The 23,224-nt window shown below is 41.5% G+C and overlaps 1 protein-coding gene across 2 annotated transcripts in view; it reads left to right on the top strand.

Annotated features, from left to right (window-relative positions):
* Window positions 1–23,224, top strand: part of ap3d1 (adaptor related protein complex 3 subunit delta 1) — a 109,761-nt gene that overhangs the window by 67,934 nt on the left and 18,603 nt on the right. Inside the window, exons 18-26 of one of the 2 annotated variants that reach the window (XM_048559804.2) lie at window positions 2,504–2,575; window positions 3,866–3,941; window positions 6,146–6,339; window positions 9,054–9,127; window positions 10,831–10,854; window positions 12,045–12,198; window positions 12,857–12,985; window positions 17,947–18,000; window positions 22,383–22,457. In XM_048559804.2, coding sequence (XP_048415761.1) covers window positions 2,504–2,575; window positions 3,866–3,941; window positions 6,146–6,339; window positions 9,054–9,127; window positions 10,831–10,854; window positions 12,045–12,198; window positions 12,857–12,985; window positions 17,947–18,000; window positions 22,383–22,457 — 852 coding nt within the window. The remainder of the gene's footprint in view (window positions 1–2,503; window positions 2,576–3,865; window positions 3,942–6,145; window positions 6,340–9,053; window positions 9,128–10,830; window positions 10,855–12,044; window positions 12,199–12,856; window positions 12,986–17,946; window positions 18,001–22,382; window positions 22,458–23,224) is intronic. The other variant, XM_048559805.2, reaches the window with a different exon arrangement.

Raw genomic sequence — 23,224 nt, 5'->3', positions numbered from 1 at the left:
TTACAGCATTTTGTCAACAAATGGGAGCTGCAGGTCCCTGTGATATTAATGAAAAGATGTTTATACTGTTGTTCAGAAGAATTGAACTTTGAGCACGTTTTTTAAAAGCTGTTCAGTTCAGAGGATGCCAGAGTTGCATTCAGAAGCGTAATTGGTTTTTCCCCAAAAGAATAGTTTAAGGGACAAGTCATCTCAGCAGCGAGATTTTATTTTTGAATCAGCCAAACTAGAAGAATTTGGTTAGAAATCAAGTTACTGCATGGAAACGTGCAATTTGAGTCTTGTCTTGACAAGCAAGTCCACAAGTTATTGAGACTGGCCAAGTTTAAACTCTGATTTATGAGAAGTTCCTATCAGCAGGTCACTCAGTGAATTGTTTCCACAGTCCACAACTGAAGAAACTGTCAGGAATCAGTTAAGTAGAACCCTAAAACCTTGAGATTGAGGTGTAACTTCTTTTGGACTTGATTCAACGTATAGGATAGTGTTGGAAAATGGCTTAAAACATTGTTTTGCTGTTTAATTTAGATATTGCCACTGTTTTCTGTTTAGATAACTGGGTTAGTCTTTTTCTTATTCTGTACAAAAAACCTGATCTCTTTTTCAAGAAATGTACAGCTTTGTGTGAATATCTTTCAGTGATTCGCCATCATGTTAACCAACTGAATGGAAAAAAAAATCTATTTAGCCAGGTTTTATTCTGGGATCAGACTTGTCCAGTGGTTCCATCAGCTAGGATTGAAGGAACCTGCAGATCAGTGTGCCGCAAGGATAATGCTTGGCCCGCTGCTTTTAGTCACTTCTATAAGTGATTTGAATGTGAATGTACGAGGTATGGTTAGTAACTTGGAAGATACTAAAATAGGTTGTGTAATATTCAGTGAAGAAGATTACCTCAGAGTACAATGGGATCTTCATCAGATGGGCCAATGGGCCAAGGAGTGGCAGATGGAGTTTAATTTAGGTAAATGAGAGGTGTTGCATTTTAGTAAGCCAAACCAGGGCAGGACTTGTACAGTTAATGGCAGGGTCCTGAAAAGTGTTGCCAGACAGAGATTTAGGGGTTCAGGTGCATAGTTCCTTCACAATGGAGTTGAACAAGGTGGTGAAGAAGGCATTTGGTTCGTTTGCCTTTATTGGCCAGTGCATTGAGTTCAGGGGTTGTTGCAGCTGTACAGGACATTGGTGAGGCCATTTTTTAAATACAGTGTATGAATCTTATCACTGTTCTATTGGAAAGATGGTAAACTTGAAAAGGTTTACAAGGATGTTGCTGGGGTTGAAGGGTTTAAGTTATAGAGGGAGACTAAATAGGCTGGGACTAATGTCCTGGAGCATCAGAGTTTGAAGGGTAACCTTCCCAGAAGCACCCAAGACCTAATCGCCTTGATTTTGAAATCCACCTTACGAGAAATTTATAATCTATAAACCCTTATGATTTATAAAATCATAAGAGGCAGGGATACAGTGAATCGCCACGGTCTTTTTCCTGGGGTGTGCGGAGACCAAATCTAGAGTGCATAGGTTTAAAATGAGAGGGGAAAGATTTTTTAAAAAAAAGGTCCTGAGGGACAACATTGTCATGCAGAGGGTAGTGTGTTATGGAATAAGCTACCAGAGGAAGTGGTGGAGGCTGATATATCCGTGCATATGCCTTTTAAATTTGTAATTATATGAATAGGAAGGGTTCAGAGGGATATGGGCCAAATATTGGCAGATGGGATTATGTCAGATTGTGATGTCTAATCAGCACAGACTAGTTGGGCTGAAGGGTCTGTTTCCATGCTCAGACTCTGGCTCAATGACTTCTTCACGAGTTCTTAGCCTGTTAAACTCCCTTTAAATTCCAACTCAGTGAAAACTACTTTGCTTACAAACCCAGTGTAAGTCATTTCCAACTTGCCTACATTCAAATGCTCACTGACCTTTGATTTAGTTTTCTGTTCTTGAACATTTAACTTAAAAATAAATACATCCATTCTAAAAGTCCAATGTCTCCCCCTTCCAATTCTAGCTTATTCTGTTTCACCTGTTCATTGGTGTGCTAAGAGTTGTATTATCTTCAACAGTTTCAGGTGGTACTGTAGTTATTCTTAACATTTCAACCTAGCTGAAATATTTTTCTCCGCCTGAAGCTGCTTCAAAAGCTTGCTGCTTTTCATTTTGAAGTGTTGCAACACAGATTTGGAGTTTGTCCCACTCCAGTTTGTTATGAAATTTCCTTTTGTAAAAGTACAATGGGACACTGCATTTTGTAACGCGAATGAAGTCAAAAATGCAGTATTATTGGAGTGTCTTACAATCAAGTTCTCAGTTTTTAAGGTGCATTGCCACATCTGATCTTTAAGGGTATCAGGCCGAGGTTTTTTAACCATGTTCTTTCAGACTGTTTTGCTGCAAGCAATCATTTGCATGGGAGTTATAAATCTAGAATTTTAAAGTTGGTGTCAAGCTTCAAGTAAAATGTAACTTTTGAGTTGTAAGGATTTGCTTTGTTTCCTAGCGGCGAGAAGTAAGGAAACAAGAACAGGCAAACAATCCGTTTTACATCAAGAGTTCTCCATCTTCTCAGAAGGTGAGCTGGCCACGTGTAAATTGATACTACATTGTCATTTTCCTTTCAATATTGTGATGTATGTTTCACCCTTTGTTTAATTTGGTAGGGGGTGGGGGTTATGTGTCCAAGTCAATGGTGGACATGGTGCCTCTGGTTAACTCTTGTTCAACTTTGCTGACGAGAAGAAAGTATGTTGAACTCTCCTAGACTTTTTTTAAAAAAAGATCTATTCCCTAATGTCTTGCTGGAATGATACATGAGCAAATGTAAGCCTAAACCATATAGATTTAAGGCTTCAAGACTCCTTAGCTAATCTCAGCTGTAGCAGCATTTTTGGGCTATCACATTGGCATTACTGCCTTTGAGCTGAAAAGGAGATTAAATTCAGGCAGGATTTCTCCCCAAATTTCATAAATGACTGACTATAGGTTAGAAATGCATTTGGGTGAAATTTGTATGAACTCAAATTTTCATCTTCACCATTGACATTCACAAATGCTACCACTTGATACCTGGAACCTAAAGTGAAAAATAGTAACTAGGGCAGGTTTTCTCCATTCTTGTGGGCATTTTCAACAAAGGTCAGTGTCTGCAGGAAGAAAGGGATCATGTGTAGAATATTATCAGAGATAATGGGAACTGCAGATGCTGGAGATTCCAAGATAATAAAATGTGAGGCTGGATGAACACAGCAGGCCAAGCAGCATCTCAGGAGCACAAAAGCTGACGTTTCGGGCCTAGACCCTTCATCAGAGAGCCCTCTGATGAAGGGTCTAGGCCCGAAACGTCAGCTTTTGTGCTCCTGAGATGCTGCTTGGCCTGCTGTGTTCATCCAGCCTCACATTTTATTATTATGTGTAGAATATTGTTTATTTTCAACAGGAAATTTGATGGGGCACTTCAGTGAAGTAAGCTTTCAGAGTGATAGGGATATAGTGGGGAAATGGAACTGATTGGAATATTCCTCAAAGCCAGCATGGGTTCAGTGGAATGAAGGAGCCTCTTTGTTTGCTGAAATTACTCAGCGATTAACTATTTTCAGAAATGATATCATGGCATGGAAATAATTGTAATAACTTATTAGGAAGAATTTTGACAACAGAATAGATCAAGGTATCAGTTGTGTTAGGATTAGCATATTTATTCTTTACATAGTTCTAGGGTATTAACTCTACATGAGTTGAACATATCTCTGTGTGTGAGAAATTCTTACATTATTGCCATTATTTTCCACGAACTCATTGTAGACAATTAATACGAAATGATATTGATTAATTTCACGAAGAGCTATGTTTTGTTTGATTCCAGAATTACCAAGATGCCAGTGGTGTTGATCATATACCTGTGGTGCAGATTGATCTTACAGTACCATTGAGAGTACCAGGTAATTGATGGCATTACTGCAGTTCTCTGGCTTCCATCTATTGCACATAAGGTGTAGTTGCTATATATTGCACTGTTAATTTTTTTTATAGTGCACATCTGTCACTATGGAAAGTCCTACGGAAACCTCCCATCCACAGCCTCCGACCTCATTGTTTTCCAACCCCACACCACCCGCTTCTATCTCCTTCCCAAAATCCACAAACCTGCCTGCCTTGGTCGACCCATTTTCTCCGCCTGCTCCTGCCCCACCGAACTCGCTCATCTCCACCTGTCAGGACTCCATTTTCTCCCCCTTGGTCCAGGAACTCCCTACCTACATCTGTGACACCACCCACACCCTCCACCTCCTCCAGAACTTCCAATTCCCTGGCCTCCAACACCTCAAGGCCTTCCGCTTCTTCTTGTCCTGCAGGCCCGACTAGTCCCCCTCCGCCGACACCCTCATCCGCTGAGCTGATCTCACCCTCACCCTCAACAACATCTCTTTTGATTCCTCCCACTTCCTACGACAAAGTGGGTGGCCATGGGTACCCGCATGGGCCCAAGCTATGCCTGCCTCTTTGTACGTTACATGGAACAGTCCCTCTCCCGTACCTACACTGGCCCTAAACTCTTCCTCCATTACATCAATGACTGTATCGGTGCCACCTCATACTCCCAAGAGGAGCTCAAAAAGTTCATCCACTTCAGCAACACCTTCCACCCCAACCTCAAGTTCACCTGGACCATCTCCAACCCATCCCTCCCCTTCCTGGACCTCTCTGTCTCCATCTCAGACAACCACTTAGCAGCTGATATCCATTTCAAGCCCACTGACTCCCACAGCTACCTGGGATACACCACCTCCCACCCACCTTCCTGCAAAAATTCCATCCCCTATTCCCATTTCCTTCACCTCTGTCACATCTGCTCCCAGGATGAGACATTCTAGTCCTGCACATCCCAGATGTCCTCATTCTTCAAGGACCACAAACACCCCAACCCCCCCCCCCCCCCCCCCCCCCCCAAACCACCACCACCACCACCAGCAGTGGTTGAGAACACCCTCAACCACGTCTCCCGCATTTCCTGCACCTCATCCCTCTCACCCTGTCCCCGCAATAACCGCCAAAAGAGAATCCCACTCGTCCTGTCATACCACGCCACCAACCTCTATATACAACGCATCAACCTCCGACACTTCCGCCATCTACAATCCAACCCCACCACCAAAGACATTTTTCCATCCCCACCCTTGTCTGTCTTCTGGAAAGACCACTCTCTCCGGGACTCCCTTGTCCACTCCACACTCCCCTCCAACCCCACCACACCAGGCACCTTCCCCTGCAACCACAGGAAGTGCAACACCTGTCCCCACACCACCTCCCTCACCCCCGTCCCAGGCTCCAAGATGACTTTCCACGTCAAGCAGATGTTCACCTACACATCTGCCAATGTGGGATATTGCATCCGCTGTGGGTACCCCTACATTGGGGAAACCAAGCGGAGTTTTGGGGACTGCTTTGCAGTGCACCTACGCTTGGTTCACAATAAACAACTGCACCTCCCAGTCGCGAACCATTTCAACTCCCCGTCACATTCCTTAGACGACATGTCCATCCTGGGCCTCCTGCAGTGCTTCAAGGATGCTACCTGTAGGTTGCAGGAACAGCAAATCGTATTCTGCTTGGGAACCCTGCAGCCCAATGGTATCAATGTGGATTTCACAAGCTTCAAAATCTCCCCTCCCCCCACTGCATCCCAAAACCGCCCAGCTCATCCCCTCCTCCCTAACCTGTTCTTTCTTTGACCTATCCCCTCCTCCCACCTCAAGCCACACCTCCATTCCCTACCTCCTAACCTCATCCCGCCCACTTGACTTGTCCGTCCTTCCTGGACTGACCTATCCCCTCCCTACCTCCCCACCTATACTCACCTCTACAGGCCCCTTCCCCGCCCCTTTAACTTGTCTGTCTCCTCGCCACCTATCCACCTTTGATCACCTCCCCCTCTCTTCCTATTTATTTCAGAACCCTCTCCCCATCCCCCTCTAGGCCTGAAACGTCAGCTTTTGTGCTCCTAAGATGCTGCTTGGCCTGCTGTGTTCATCCAGCTCTGCACTTTGTTATCTCAGATTCTCCAGCATCTGCAGTTCCCATTATCTCTGATATAGTCATGTGTAAGTAGCTCAGGTGCAACCATCTGTTATATTTATGCACACAGGAATGCCTTTGTCAGATCAGTATCTTAAGCTGGAAGAAGAACGGAGGCAACAGCAAAAACAAGACAGACAGAAAAAGAAGAAAAAACAGAAGAAAGACAAAAGCAAACGTCGCCATGATTCACTTCATACTGAAAGTGATGAAGACATTACTCCAGTTCATCATGTTGACATTATCACAGAAGAAATGCCTGAGGTTAGTAGTTAAAGGTTCACCTTTTCAGTATGACAAAGTTAACAGCAAGTATATTTAGATAATGGGCAATTGATGTGACACAATTAGGGGAGAAAAAGAACAGTGTGGGCCACAAATAGGCCTCCAAAACTTCCACTAAAAGCAATTTGCATGCTCATAAAAGATCACATGGGATTTCTCTTAATATCAGTATGTTATTTGACATTGCACACAATATGATTAATGTTTAACTGATTTTCATTGGTGATATTTTGTATTATGGACCAAGTTAGTGCAGGTTTGTAAAATTATTGCACTATTTTATCTTTGGATGAGATCCTGACCAAAGCAGCCTCTGTCAAGCTAATATGCAAGATCGCATCTAAGTCTTCAAAGCATTTAGTTGTTTCCAAAAGATGTCGATTGTGGGGGTTTTTTGTGCTATTTGGGCAATGTGACCTCTGCAAATTTCATTTCTCAAATCAGAAACTCTCAATGATCCCTAAAAGTAAGTCTTAATGAGTACAGATGAAGGTTTGTTTTTGTGTAGGATTTTGGCAGATTTATCAGAAAATGATGTATCAAGGCAGGCCTTTTTAATTTCCCTTTCCTCTCTCCTGAATGCTGTTGATGTCATTCTTTTGGACCTTGATCTTTCATTGTATTTGCTTTCTTGCATTCTTACTATACCTCAATTTATTGTACTCATGCGGTGCTGTCATAAATGCACTTGTCACATCTGCATTTGTTTTTATGTTTGTGCACTGATTCTCCTTATCACATGATTGTGACATAGTTTTTCTCACGCTTTTGTGTACATTCTCTTCTGTGCTTATGATTTGGTCTGCTTCTCTCTGTTTAAATTTAGTGAGCTGAAGGAAGGTTTTTACAACTTGAAAATATCTTTCAAAATCAAAAATTTTGTTTTAGTTTCTAAGTTGACGTGTAGCTTACGGTATTAATTCAGGTTAGAAACAGATGTAGTCGGGAGTAAAGACATTACAGACTAACTGAATACATAAAAGTTAATGGAACAACTGCAGATGTGGAAGATCTGAAACAAAAGCAGAACTTGCTGAAGAAATGTAGGAAGTCAGATAGCATCTGTGGGCAGAAAGCAGAGTTAATGTTTGAGTCCATTTACCCTTCTGAAGTCCATTCTAAAAATGTAATACCTCCAACTTTGCAGATGAGACATAGTTGAGTTGGGAGGGTGAACTATGAGGAGGATGCAGAGATGCTTTGGTATGATTTGGACAAGTCCAGTACATGGGCAAATAAATGCCAGATGAGCTGTGATGTGGATAAATGTGAGGTTTTCCACTTTGATAACAAAAACAGGAATGTAAATTGTTATCTGAATAGCAAGACATTGGAAAAGGGCAAGGTGCAGTTAGACCTGGGTGTCCTTGTATGCTAATTGAAAGTAAACATGCAGGTGTAGCAGACAGTGAAGAAGGCAAATGGTATTTTGGCCTTCAAAGCTACAAGATTTGAGTATAGGAGCAGTGATATATTGCTGCAGTTGTACAGAACCTTGGTGAGACCGCACCTGGAGTATTGTGTGCGTTTTTGGTCTCCTTGTCTGATAAAGGAAATAATGAAGGCAATGGAATTGAATTTTGAGACTAATTGATTGTTTGGTTGGCTTGACTGACTTATGAAGAGAGACTGGATCAGTTAGGATATAATTCACTGGAGTTTAGAAAAATGAGGGGGAGATCTCATTGAAACTAGTAGATTTGTAACAGTCTTATACTGGGGAGTCCAGATCTAGGGTCACAGTCTGAGGATATGGGCTCGACCATTTAGGATTGAGATGAGGTGGCATTTCTTCACTTGAAGATTCTATGAAATTTTCCGCCACAGAAAGTGGTTGAGGCCAAAACATTAAATGTTTTCGAGAAAGAGTTAGATATAGTTCTTGGGGCTAAAAAAATGAGAAGTACAGGGAAAGAATGAGCAGGGTACTGAGTTAGGCGATTGGTCACAATCATGTTGATCGAGAGACTGAATAGCATACTTCTGCTTCTATTTTGTTACTGAAGACTGCAATGCTAAAGAAGCCCTAGATAAATCTGTTACGTCCATACTACTCTAAACAATGCTTTGTCAAAATCAGACCACTATTTGTCCCTTCCCTCTTCCTTGCTCGGTTGCCCTCTTTGCTTTTTTTTCTTCCACTATTAATGCACTCAAGAATATTCCCATTAAATAGTTTGTAAATATCTGGTTGGGTTTATTGCCTTTATTCTAGCATATCATTGTCTAGGTCTCAATGTAATGGATTTTTCACAGTTGCTGTCAAATTAATTAACGTAGTATTCCTTGGTTATGTGTCAGTCTCCTACGTGGGAATAAATTCTCTGGCACAGTCTTCAGCAACGTGACATTTTTAAAATGTCTTCCATCGAATTCTGTCCCCCTACATTGCACTATCATCTGGCTGCTTCCATATTACACATGGGCATGAATTTGTGCTTCTGTTACAACTTAAATATTTGAGAGAACTCTAACTAATCCAGTGATGCTCATATTGAATTGAAATTGTGCTGGGGGACATTAGTGACATACAGTTATGGTAAGCAGTTATGTTTTGTACTTTTGAAGACTTTCATTGATGCCATATATCTATTGTAATTTTTTTCAACATGTTTTGAGTAACTCATTGCGCTATAGTGTTGTAAAATAAACTGAACTCTGCCGCCAGACATTTTTTTGTTGTTTGCTTATAGAATGCCTTGCCTAGTGATGATGATGATAAAGATCCAAATGATCCATACAAAGCATTGGATATTGATTTGGATAAGTAAGTGTACATTACTTTGTCACAAAGTCAAGATAGTTGTTTTTTAAGCTATTTGTCTTTATTCTGTTTGCAGCTGGCATTTAGAAAGGTTGCTTAAGGGAAATTATTACTGGCTCTGATGCAGTTTTGGGTGATTTACATGGCTGACGTTCAGTACATCAGCACTCGTACATCAGCACTCATGCCTCAGAGTTAAAAATTGAGTTCAATTTTCGTTCCAGGAGTTCAGCAAAAAAAAACCTCACGTGACTGGTATTGTGGCTTAGGGCATAATGCAGTGTTGGAGGTGCCCTCCTTTAGATGAAATTTAAAAGTCAAATTTGCGCTCAGCTGACTGTATAAGAGTCCATCACTTGTCTTGAAGAAAAGCAGAGAAGGTATTCCCCAGTGTCTTGACCAAAATGTATCCAACAACAAATATCACGCAGGCAGATAAGCTGTTCATCACATTGCCATATTGTGGAGCTTGCAATGTGTAAGTTTCCTGCTTTGCTGCATTGCCAAAGCACTTTATTAGCCGTAAAGTGCTTTGCGATATTCTGCAGTTGTGTGAAGCTCTATATAATTGCAGGCTTCCTTTTACCAGTACAAGGTCACATCTATGTCATCCTCTAGTCGTGATGCTCACTATTCTTCATTGTGTCAGAAAAAGTAAATTTTGTGTGCCAGCATGTTAATTCTAATTAATAATTGCTCCGGTTTCTTTGACAGACCACTAAGTTTTGCCCCTATGTTCACACATTTTTCAACAAAAATAATTGGGTTTTATAGTGTTTTTAGAGTTTGAAATTTAAATAGTTTGAAATAATTGATTTTAGACCTAGCTCATCCCTCTAGGATTTCTTCTGCCCTCTTTAGATGTATTGTTTTCTTTTCCTTTCCCTGCTATTGCATAATTTTTCTAACAGAATTTTGGCTGGCCACGTTTCCCTGCTGGAGATGTTTGGTTTCGTGTTGACTGAGCTGCATGAGCTGACTGTTTTCATTCCTCCCTCATTTTATCTTGTGCCTGTCTGTTTTCCCTCAGTCCCACCTATTGACCCTTGTACTGCATTTCCTTTGGTAGCCCAGTCATGAGCAAATGTTGGTCATGGGAAATTACAAAGTGCACAAATAATATGAATTGGCATATTTTTATTAAACTGATTTTTAAGGGTTTTTTATTGAGCCTTTACTGGTTCAAACAGCTTGACTAAAGTAATTTAAAATTGCATAATGTTGCAAACAACAAATAATTCAACTAAACTTGAGATGTTTCTCTGAAGTTACATGGGTGCGTTTTTACCTATACATCCTTTTGAATGTATTGCTGTAATTTTGGACAGGAATGAAACTAATTCATGCATGTATAATATTCATAAAGCCCAGCTTTAGTGTATTTGCCCTACCCCCTGTCTTTGTACAAAATCATAAGTATAACAATGTTACCTAATTGGGCATATACTTTTCCATGAAAACACTTGATTCCAAATGTAACTATAATAGGAAAATGTATTATGCTAACAACTATGTTTTAGCATCAGTATGTACTGAGTTTTTTTAAATGCTCCAAAGTGAACACCACTTTGTTTTTTGAGTTCTGTGATTTCTGTCTCTCTTTCGCTCCTTCCACACTTAATATGCCACTCCAACTTTTTTCTGCCATTCTTTCTGTCTTTCTTTCTACTGCTTCCACAACCAACATCTTTGTGCCCCAACAAAAGTCTAAATCCCATGAAAAAAGGAAGGTATGTAAAGTGTAATGCTTTGTGTTTGTTTTTAAAATTTACTTGTGAACTTGTGTAAACTTGACTTGGAGATGGGTTTGAGTGTGCTTTTGAAGATTTAACCCTTTGATATTTACCCAGTAATCGCATTTTTGGTGAATGGTTAAAACGTTATGTTTGTTGAGGCTGAATATTTGAAGATCTGAAGATATCATGCAGCTCATTTAGCTGAAATAGTCAAACCTGAAATTTCAGTAGTCAAAGGGTTAAATGAAAACCTGATTAATCTGCCGACACTTACTGGTATTTGGTAAAAATTGTACCAGTGAGTTACATGAGAAAACTGTGAAAAGTTTGAAATTATTACTATTTTAAATGAATCTCCCAAAACCTCAAAGTAGACACTTTATTGTTGTCACGTCTACTCATTAAGTCCATTTTGTTACTTCCTTGTTAAAGTTTTGTAATCTTTGTGAAATGGGTATGATGATATTGGATTTTCCATTTCGGCAAAATGAACATATTTAAGAACAAAAACAAGGTTCATATTTTCCCAGCTTAATAAACATGCTTGTTATTCTGACCTCATTCGGAATTTCTAAATGCTTTCCACAGTTACTGTATGTTAAGAAGCTGCTTGTTGCTTCTGGTCTTATCCAACTTTTTAATGCTCCGAAGTGTGTCTCAGGAAATCTGATCTTGTATTATACCTGTCAGTGGTGTTAAAATGTTTTAACTTCTGTTGCCTTCTCTCTAATGTTTTCTCATAATTAAACCCATAAGCTTCAATGTTCCATTTATAATTGATCAATGATTCAAGTTGTGCCACTTGTTAAGTTGCGTGATTTAAGTATTTTATATTGGTCTTATAAATGGAGACTTGGAAAGCTGTGTGGACTAAGAAAATATTCAATTCTCATCAGTAAAAAATTACATACAATTGGTCAGACTTGATCAGTAACATGTTGTCAGCAGGTTCAAGATTTCTTCTGAGTGCGGACGTGCAAGTAATACATTGGATTTGCCGACTTGTGTCAGTATACCGGGTAGTTCTGTGAACGGATTGTAGAATTTTTTTGACTTGTGATTTGATTAAACTGAAATTATTGAATGGTGTTTAGAATCCAGAACTTCCCCAAATCTTTGTCATCATTACCTTCAACCTTTATTGTCATTTAACAGTGCAATTTTATTTCTGTGGTATTTTAAAGGCCTTTAACAGATAATGAAAAATTGCCTGCTAGAACGCACAGAGTAACTGAAAAGAAAGCACCAGAAGTTGAAGCTGCCTCCGTAGAGGATAAAAGCAAAAAGCCTAAGAAAGCAAAGAAAGACAAAGACAAAAAGAAAGATAAAGAGAAAAAGGTAAACTGAACTGTTTGCGTTTTGATTAGTTTATGGAATTGTGTTGTCGTTGAGTATTTTGCATGGGTTAATTTAAGACAAAACAAGCTATTTTGCTGGAGCAATATCTTAAGTAATGGATATACAAGATCTGAACATTGGATAGCATCACATAACAAAATCAGATTACCAAAGAGCAGTGAAATATTTCAAACTAGCCCTAGTGTAGCAGTTATGAAGGAAGAACTATCCATTTGGTTTTAATGGAAATAATTAATATCCAAGTTACATTGGTGTGACAAGTTGCTAATTTCAAGCTGAAATTCGGGCACATTGTTGGCAGAAACCAGAATGAAGGACCTTTGTTCAACACCAAGTATGTGTTAATGATGTCACAATATCAGTTGATGAATGAGTTATGTGAAACAATAACTAAAACCACGGCCTGGCATTCTAAATTATTTGCTGGCTAGAAGTCAAAAACTGCAGTACAATGAGTTTTTATTGATTGAAGACTTGGGTTTTTCCGTCTTTTTCATTTAAGCAGTAGATACACACATCTTGTTGATAAATAGGAATTTTGTTGAGGACTTTAGCCTACTGCTTGGGAGGAATTTAATCATGTTCTGCACAAATATGATGGCTTTATAGTTCTTGGCTATCTGTTCTCTTGGTACAGAAAGGTAAAGAAAAAGTCAGCAAAAAGCACAAGTCTTCTGAAAATACAGAACATGAACATGATGCACCTAAAGAAGAAATTGTTGCACCTGCAGCCCAAGAGGAAGAAAATGAAAAGCCCACAGGAGGGGTTAGTACTGCAGTGAACATTTTATTTAATGTTTTTTATTGAGCTGAAAAAGAACATTGGTTTCCCTGAATCAATAATAGCCGTCTGTTGCATGCACAATCTTTTGTGCATTCAAACTTGACTGTGGCTGAAAGAGCAGGTGAGAGTCTGGCAATCAAAGATGAGCGGCTCAGCTGCTGATTGCAGTTCCATCTAACCCATGCAGCCAGGTACCAGTCAATTAAGTGCCAATCATTTGATTACAAATGTTGCTCACTTGGTGTCACTTGCCACCCCTCTTTGCCCCTTCCCTTGCAAACTCTCCTGGTCACCACTCCCGCATTGCCATTGTCATTGACCTTTCTTCTTGCCAGTTTGCTCCCCTGAGTGCTTCTCCCCATGCACTGTTTATTTCATGCATTACCACTTTTCTCTTCCAAATGCTGCAGCTTTACACGTAGAGGGAAATTCAAACAGCCAGGTAATTGTTGGGAGGTTGATATGATAGAATCTCACATTTTGTAAAGTTCTAATCTAACAAATGATTAAAACAGCCACTTAGTGGTACAGGATTTGCATATTGCTGAAAAGGAGTATGTTGCCAAATATTTGAGATTTATGACCCTGAGTACCTGCCACTCCAACATCACCAAAATTTTGTCTCTGTCCCAACCCTACCCTCTCCAGTCAGATTTCTACACTCAGTAACATTGCCCTTGAAAACGTCACCTAGAAATAGAACACAAGTGTTCCGTAGGATAAATGTCCAAACCTACAAATGAGTCAAAAGCTACCATGTTTGGATGTGGAACGTATTCAGCCTATTTCAAATTATGCTAGAAAGGCATGGTATCTCAAAATTTTGAAAAGGCTTAGCAAGCAGACTCACCCTATCACTCACAATTGAGCAATGTCTGTCTGTCCAAAAGAGATGTTTGAACTTTGTCTAGCGAATCATGTTGTATGAGTTCTGTATCAGTGTAATGACAGGTACATTGACCTTATGTCCCATGTATTTCCCACTTACATCAAACATGTTCCGAGGGTTGTCACAAGAGGCAAACATAGATTGCACTCAACCAGATCTCACTTATGATGCCTTCAGGCTGGAGACTTCTGTTGAGTTAGATGCCACAATTTGGCACCACTTAATGAACAACCCTGATATGTCAATAGCTACATTAACACCTACATTTAAGATCAGGTGGGCTCATAACATGACTCATAAAAACCATAGATGATTATGCAAACAAAAGAAATGTGTTCAAATGTTGTACTTTATTTTGCATTCCCCTGGAGCCTGGGAATTCTATAATTTTCCACTGCTTTCTCCTTGGTAATGTCTTGGCTAATCAGAGTCAACCTTCCAAACAATCAACAGCCCTTTTCTCTTGGTTTAAACCATTTATGATCATTCAAAATTTAGCATTGTAGGTGTACCATGTTGAGCTCAAGGCAAACTTTGGCAACATGTCTGCCTTGTCACTAAAAGCACTGTTGACTGAACACTTTCTTTGTAGGTAACTTGCAGTATAAAGCATAAAACAGAACTTAGTGCAAGCACAAAATCACTTCTCAGACATGGCTTACACTGTCCTTTCAAGTAGGTATTGAACAATCCTGGAAACATTTTGTTTTTTCCCATTCTCAATCTTGGGACTTTGAATCTCAAATGTCTTTTACTAATTTCTTTGCTCCAGAGAGCATCTTGCTGCTTATTGTATTCTTGCCTTGGATCCTGAAGACTAACTTTTGTGTGATTTTAGGATATCTTAATCCCTTTCAAGCCCCATTTCCATGACTACATGACTTGTATAGGTTTCATCCAAGTAAAAATTCTAGCCTGCTATCCCAACTTTTATCCTGGAAATAAATGGACACTTTAATGCATAATTGTTTAAAGTACTTTACTAGGACTTTGGGGATTGACTGATTGTTAGCACGGTGAAGGCTGTACGATTCTGGTTTGCACTCAGTAATTTACTGATTTGAGGTGGTCTAAGTTACCTTGGATCTTTGGTTCTAGACACTGGACTTGTTCAGAGAATGTGAAACGAAGGAGGTAGTGGACAGGTGTTTTGGGAAAAAGTATCTCCATGTTTATTTAAATATAAAGGGTAAGTATAATATAAGAAATAAAAGTAAATGAAACAAAGTGAAATTAACACTATCAATTACAGAGGGCAGTAATGAAGTACACCATTAAATTAAACACAGTTTAAAAATATTAGAAGCTAAATAGCTTTTGTTATCATAAACTTTAATCAGGCTTCCTACCGTTGGGGTCCCATGCATTGTCACCACCCGCTTTCTCGTCCCTGCTAGTTATGTCAGGAGCGTTGGGGTCATGGGAGTTTAAGCTCACTACTGACGAATAAGTGGTTTTAAAGTGTGCCTGGTTGGTGAGGTTCTGCTGTCAATTCTGTTGGATTGAAACAGGCCCGTGTCTGGAAGCTGTCGATTGGATCCCGCCCCCTCGCGCTCATCTTTTTGGCGATGATGCCTTGGGTTTGGCTTCCCTGTTCAGCTTCTCTGTTTTGCCTCTGTAGTTCGTGATTTCAGAATGGCCGAACCCCACCCCGCTCTGATAATTAAACTAAAGCACAGGCCCCAATCTGCTGACAGGATTAGAGGTTCCTTACTAATAATTACCCCCAAAACACCCAGAAAAGCTATCTTTTCCCCTCATAATTTAAGATTAGTTAAAAGAAAATCCCTGATCTCCACTTGACAAGTGACCAGAAACAATTTATTTATTCATTTATCCCAACAACAAACAAATTAACAAAATTACTAACAAACTGACAAAACCCTTTAGACTAGTAACTACACCTGAACTGGTCTAAATTCTGCTGGAATGCTGTTTAAATAAAGACCAGTCCCATTCATATAAACCCAATTAATAAGCAATAAATTCTAATTTATACTCCAAGTTCGCACAGACTGTCTTCTGGAATATTCTGTCTTCTGGAATATTCTGTCATCTCCGTGCTCTTCACAAACACTTTTCTTCCATTAATTCTGCTGTCAGGGATGTTTTATTTCTATAATTTCTTCCATGACGACTTTGAGCTAAAATACCATGGTACCTTTGATTAATTAGATGGGCTTTCTGTAAGAGCTGAATGGTGCTAACTGTGGCAGGTGACTAGGCTGTCTTTTAGATTGCAGTTGGCTCTTTACAATTTTCCAAACGCCCTCGCCTTATATACTCATAATGACACAAATTGTTATAATATGATTTGGTTTTAGGTTGTCAACACCATCAGTTTTTAAACTCAGTTGGCTTTGAATTGCTGAGTTTGGTTTTAAGGTAACTGGCTGAATTCAAATTTGTTGTCATAGCATCAAAACAAGACTGTTGTTTTGCCTGCCACCTGTAAGGCATTTTTGACATATTTGTTTCACTTTTTGAGACTCTGTATTGGCAACTTGAGTTTCTGTGCACATAGACATTTTAAACAAAAATTGTAAGTACAAAGCACAAATCTGTTAAATACAGTCAGACTGTACAGTCCGAGTCCTAGGAACCACCTATTTTAGCTTTCTGCCTTCCTCCTCAATTACTCTACCCAGCTTTGTAACAGTTCTGGAAGTCTGTGGGGAAGTTGTTTGTTCAGAACCTGTTGTTGCAAAAGGCTCTCTTCTCAGGTCATATCAGCGCTAGCAGTTGTACAGACCATGTGCCCCATTATCTCCACTCAAATCTGTGTTGCATATTGTCTTTCTGATGTTTCTTCTGAAGTCGATTATTTCCTGATTGTTAAGACTTTGAGTGAATCGATTTCAATTGAAACTTCATGTTTGTTTGTAATCTGTGTAGGCCTATGCTGACTGTGCTGGGTAGCCTGAGGTATAAAAGTTAGCTTCATTCTAGAGTATAAGATAACAAGGTGAAGAGCTGGATGAACACAGCAGGCCAAGCAGCATCAGGGGAGCAGGAAGGCTGATGTTTCGCGTCTAGACCCTTCTTCAGAAAATTCGATTTCTGAAGAAGGATCTAGGCCCAAAACGTCAGCCTTCCTGCTCCTCTGATGCTGCTTGGCCTGCTGTGTTCATCCAGCTCTACACCTTGTTATCTCAGATTCTGCAGTATCTACAGTACCTGCTATCCCTCTCCATTCTAGAGTGTTAAGTTTGCTTGGTTGCTCTCTTGGTGTAGAGGCCTAAATTGGAGTCGCAGGCTGAACAATGGTTCTGAGCAGCTACCTTTTTGTGTGTGTATTTTTCCCAGACCTCAGCCCAGCTGTCCCCTTACTTTGAAAAGTTTTGAAAAGTCCAGGAGTCTTGTCCAGTATTTTTGATGAGGATTTTTGCTTGATCCTATATATCATAGTCTGGGGGTGATTTGAGCCACCTAAGACTGGCAATTTACTGAGTTGCAACCAGAACTCTACACTGCAGTCTCCCCCGAACAGATCCGATGCCAGTGTTTTGACCCAAGTAGAGTAGGTGAGAGTCAAGCATCTTTGATAGTTATTTTCTTTCTTAAAAAGAAAATAACTGATTGTAACATATCTGTGGCAAGCCTAGAGTTTTATAAACGACTGAAGGCGCTGATGTCAGAGTTCCAACAAATGACGGCAAATTGGCTGAAGGAGTAGCCACTGCATAGTGGAACAAATGAAGGAAAAAGGCTGGTATTGAGAAGCAAGGAACAATGGCATTTGACAAATTGTGCCAAAACACTTGTAAATTTGTTTCAGCTTTTCCTTGAAACTTAAGTATATGAAAGTGAGAGAGGTTTCTGTTCAGAATAGTTTATGTTTCTAAATTCTTTTAAAAGAAATTTCATTTAGCTGTGTTGGAATTTAGAAACAGAGGTTTATTGTTCACTTTAATATCCTAATGTTCCTTTTCTGAAAAGGAAGATCCAATTGCGTCTACTCCAGCTTCTACATTCACTTTGTGAGGTCTGCTTATTATTTTTAGTTCCTGATTTTGATTATAACCTTGCTGAATTTCTTTTTAATCTTGTTAAGGCATCAGATATGGACTTCTGGTTGTCTCCTGCTCCCATACAAAGTAAACTGCAGGTATGTATATTCAGAGTCGTGTTCATCTATTAATCTTACTCATTTTAGACCAAGCACCTAAGCTGAATAGTTAGCAAAGTACTCCATGAAACTTAAAACCACATCTCAAATAAAGCTGGCCTTATTTCTTGTGCTTAAAGTATTCAGAATAGTATGTAGTGTCTGTATTTCTTTGTTTTACAGTCTTGAGAGAAGATGTAAGATTACACACAGCCCCAGATACAACCAAAGCAAATTTTGATTTGAGAGGCTACAGAAGAATATTAAGCTAGCTGAATTGATCCTGCCAATTCTGTGTAGAAACATATTAAGTAATTATGTTTGACTTTTGTGGAAATAAATAGTTGGACCTTGAGCTACAACTGGGGTATTTTCTGTGCTTAAGTACAGGACTTCCTAAAATGGGGGACTGGACAACAAGTGTTGTGAACTTCAGTTTTGGGGTCACGAGCCCCAATCTCCATCCCGCCCCACAACTACTCACCATTGAGTTAAGACTACTTTCAGTGCACAAAGTAGAATCACAGTACAAAATTTTTGGGAAGCACTGGTTTTGTAAATTCAATTATCAGAAGAAGAATTGTTCCAAGTAGAGGTTCATGTTTTGTCAAGATGTCTTAGAATTTGGGTATTGCTTTCACCAGAGTTGAGAATTTGAGAGCAACTTGATAAGTATTCAAATATCTGCAACATTATTTTGAGAAAGAATGGAATGTTTGCAGTTGCCCTTCACTAGCAAGGGCATAAATAATAATAGGGTAACAGCATTGAAAAGAAGGTTGAGAGCATTTCTGCACAAACAGTTGATGCAGGATTGTCAATTACAGTGAAAATGAATCAATATCTTGAAAAAGAATACTGACAGTAAACAGGATAATAGCATTACACTAAGTGACTTATGGATAGAAACAGGATGCTGAAGATGAGTTCTGACCTGAAACGTCAGCTTTCCTGTTTCTCTGATGCTGCCTGGCCTGCTGTGTTCCTCCAGCTCTACACTGTGTTGTCTCTGACTCCAGCATCTGCAGTTTTTGCTATCCCAGGATGCATGGAGACCTAATTTTTTCCATTTTTGAGCTGTAATATTTTGAATAATGCTTTTGTGTGTGGATGACGAGAATGACCATTTGCCAGTTTCGTTTGTTTTTGAAGTGTGAATTTAGTGATGCGTTGTGTTTTTGTATCAGGAGAGAAAGAACTTTACTGCCAGTATTTGCAGGTAGTCTTTGATCTGTGCTGAAGTGCTTGTATCTAACCAGCTTCTAATATAGTGGGACACTTATGTTCCCTAGAGAATAAGTGCAATCAAGTGAAGGGTTTGCACCCTGGTATTAATATTCCTGGCACAGCATCAGGCAGTGACGTGTTAGTTGTGGTACTGAACTAGCGACTCAGATGTCGAGTTCAAATTCCATTGTGACAATTTGTGAAATTCAGTGCGATAAATCTCAACAGCAAATCAGATGTGAAGAAAATAATGCTGTGAGAACTGTCAGGTTATGGTACCAACCCAAATGGTTTTGTTCTGTTCCTCAAGGAAAAACACCCACAAGCCTAGCAAACAAAAGTAGGGGTAATAGATAACAAAATGTGAGGCTGAATGAACACAGCAGGCCAAGCAGCATCTCAGGAGCACAAAAGCTGACGTTTCGGGCCTAGACCCTTCTTCAGAGAGGGGGATGGGGAGAGGGAACTGGAATAAATAGGGAGAGAGGGGGAGGCGGACCGAAGATGGAGAGTAAAGAAGATAGGTGGAGAGAGTATAGGTGGGGAGGTAGGGAGGGGATAGGTCAGTCCAGGGAAGACGGACAGGTCAAGGAGGTGGGATGAGGTTAGTAGGTAGGAAATGGAGGTGCGGCTTGAGGTGGGAGGAAGGGATGGGTGAGAGCAAGAACAGGTTAGGGAGGCAAAGACAGGCTGGGCTGGTTTTGGGATGCAGTGGGTGGGGGGGAAGAGCTAGGCTGGTTGTGTGGTGCAGTGGGGGGAGGGGACGAACTGGGCTGGTTTAGGGATGCAGTAGGGGAAAGGGAGATTTTGAAACTGGTGAAGTCCACATTGATACCATATGGCTGCAGGGTTCCCAGGCGGAATATGAGTTGCTGTTCCTGCAACCTTCGGGTGGCATCATTGTGGCAGTGCAGGAGGCCTATGATGGACATGTCATCTAGAGAATGGGAGGGGGAGTGGAAATGGTTTGCGACTGGGAGGTGCAGTTGTTTGTTGCGAACTGAGCGGAGGTGTTCTGCGAAGCGGTCCCCAAGCCTCCGCTTGGTTTCCCCAATGTAGAGGAAGCCGCACCGGGTACAGTGGATGCAGTATACCACATTGGCAGATGTGCAGGTGAACCTCTGCTTGATGTGGAATGCCATCTTGGGGCCTGGGATAGGGGTGAGGGAGGAGGTGTGGGGACAAGTGTAGCATTTCCTGCGGTTGCAGGGGAAGGTGCCGGGTGTGGTGGGGTTGGAGGGCAGTGTGGAGCGAACAAGGGAGTCACGGAGAGAGTGGTCTCTCCGGAAAGCAGACCGGGGAGGGGATGGAGAAATGTCTTGGGTGGTGGATTGTAAATGGCGGAAGTGTCGGAGGATGATGCGTTGTATCCGGACGTTGGTAGGGTGCTGTGTGAGAACGAGGGGGATACTCTTAGGGCGGTTGTAGCGGGGGCAGGGTGTGAGGGATGTGTTGCGGGAAATACGGGAGACGCGGTCAAGGGCGTTCTCGATCACTGTGGGGGGGAAAGTTGCGGTCCTTAAAGAACTTGGACATCTGGGATGTGCGGGAGTGGAATGTCTTATCGTGGCAGCAGATGCGGCGGAGGCGGAGGAATTGGGAATAGGGGATGGAACTTTTGCAGGAGGGTGGGTGGGAGGAGGTGTATTCTAGGTAGTTGTGGGAGTCGGTGGGCTTGAAATGGACATCAGTTACAAGCTGGTTGCCTGAGATGGAGACTGAGAGGTCCAGGAAGGTGAGGGATGTGCTGGAGATGGCCCAGGTGAACTGAAGGTTGGGGTGGAAGGTGTTGGTGAAGTGGATGAACTGTTCGAGCTCCTCTGGGGAGCAAGAGGCGGCACCGATACAGTCATCAATGTACCGGAGGAAGAGGTGGGGTTTGGGGCCTGTGTAGGTGCGGAAGAGGGACTGTTCCACGTAACCTACAAAGAGGCAGGCATAGCTGGGGCCCATGCGGGTGCCCATGGCCACCCCCTTAGTCTGTAGGAAGTGGGAGGAGTCAAAAGAGAAGTTGTTGAGTGTGAGGACGAGTTCAGCTAGCGGATGAGAGTGTCGGTGGAGGGGGACTGGTCGGGCCTGCGGGATAGGAAGAAGCGAAGGGCCTTGAGGCCATCTCCATGCGGAATGCAGGCGTACAGGGACTGGACGTCCATGGTGAATATGAGGTGTTGGGGGGCCAGGGAATTGGAAGTCCTGGAGGAGGTGGAGGGCGTGGGTGGTGTCACGGACGTAGGTGGGGAATTCCTGGACCAAAGGGGAGAAAATGGAGTCCAGATAGGTGGAGATGAGTTTGGTGGGCAGGAGCAGGCTGAGACGATGGGTCGACCAGGGCAGGCAGGTTTGTGGATTTTGGGAAGGAGATAGAAACGGGCCGTGCGGGGTTGAGGAACAATGAGGTTGGAGGCTGTGGGTGGGAGGTCCCCTGAGGTGATGAGGTCGTGAATGGTGTTGGAGATGATGGTTTGGTGCTCGGGTGTGGGGTCATGATCGAGGAGGCGGTAGGAGGTGGTGTCGGAGAGTTGACGTCTGGCCTCGGCGATGTAGAGGTCAGTGCGCCATACTACCACTGCGCCACCCTTGTCTGCGGGTTTGATGGTGAGGTTGGGGTTGGAGCGGAGGGCTGCCCGTTCTGCGGGGGAGAGGTTGGAGTGGGTGAGAGGGGTGGAGAGGTTGAGGTGGTTAATGTCTCGAGGGCAGTTGGAGATGAAGAGGTCGAGGGAGGGTAGGAGGCCTGGGGGTGGTGTCCAGGAGGAGGACTTGTGTTGGAAGCGGGTGAAGGGGTCAGTGGAAGGAGGGTTAGGTTCCCGGTTGAAGAAGTAGGCATGGAGGCGAAGAGCAGTTTTTCTGCCGTCTATGTCCAATCGTGACTGGTATTCGTTGATGTGTGGTTGTAGGGGGACAAAGGTGAGCCCCTTGCTAAGGACTGACCGTTCGTCCTCAGTCAGTGGGAGGAATAGATGTAGCCTTGCAGATATCTCCCACAATCTTGGAAAACATGTCTTTTGAACCTTGCTGCCATTAGAAATAAGACAATCTAGATCTTGGTTTACAGTTGCATGGATTGATTTCTATTGAGAACTGAAGTGAAGCGAAGTCAAGAAAAACTGTAATGTGGATGACATTAAATAGTTTGAAATGTTGGTATCTGTTTGCAGCAAGAACCGCTTAGGAATGAAGTGGCTTCTGAACCTCCAGAGACATTAAAAGAAAATGACAAGAAAGAGGATACAGTAAGTACTTAATGTTCAGAGACTTAGTTGACATCAAGCTGCGCCTTAAACAAAATACCTATAAGGGTTTTCCATATTATTGTGGTGCTATTTCATCAAGTGTAAATACTCTCTGCAGTTTATCAAGTTGAGTTAACCATCCTGGGATTCTTACGATGTTGGCGTTTGCCATCCTGTCATGAGTACTTCTCATCTAAGTAACCTTGTTTTAAGAATGTATGTTCTATTGTAAGATTTTGCTCCTTTCAGCATTGTTGCTTGCAAAGAGCTGTTATTTTAAGGCATCAACACTTTATGATGGGGAGGCAGTGGCCTGCTGGTATTATCACTGGACTATAAAATCCAGAAACTCAATTCATGTTCTAGGGACTTGGGTTCAAATCCTGCCATAGCAAATAGTGTATTTGAATTGAATAAAAATCTGGCATTTAAGGGTCTAATGATGACCATGAATCCATTGTCAATTGTTGGGAAAAAACCATCTGGTTTATTAATGTCTTTTAGGGAAGAAAACTGCCATACTTACCTGGTCTGTCCGTGGCGTGACTCCAGACCGACAGCAATGTGGTTGACTCTGGGTCTTTGTCCAACTGTCCTTTTCTTTTTATGCCCTTGATGATCTATCAATATTCCTTACAATAGGATTGGTTGTATCTTGTCACACCCATCAAATTTAAATTTAATAGGTTTTGGGTATTTAAGTGTCTGGTTCAAGTAGGATAAATTTAGAAGCTTGTTGTCTTGATAAAAACTGCTGCTTAGCCTGC

This window comes from Stegostoma tigrinum, chromosome 30 (assembly GCF_030684315.1).
Source record: "Stegostoma tigrinum isolate sSteTig4 chromosome 30, sSteTig4.hap1, whole genome shotgun sequence".
Taxonomy (NCBI): Eukaryota; Metazoa; Chordata; class Chondrichthyes; order Orectolobiformes; family Stegostomatidae; genus Stegostoma; species Stegostoma tigrinum.
The sequence above is the reverse complement of the archived record's forward strand: the minus strand, read 5'-3'. Positions and strand labels throughout refer to the sequence as shown.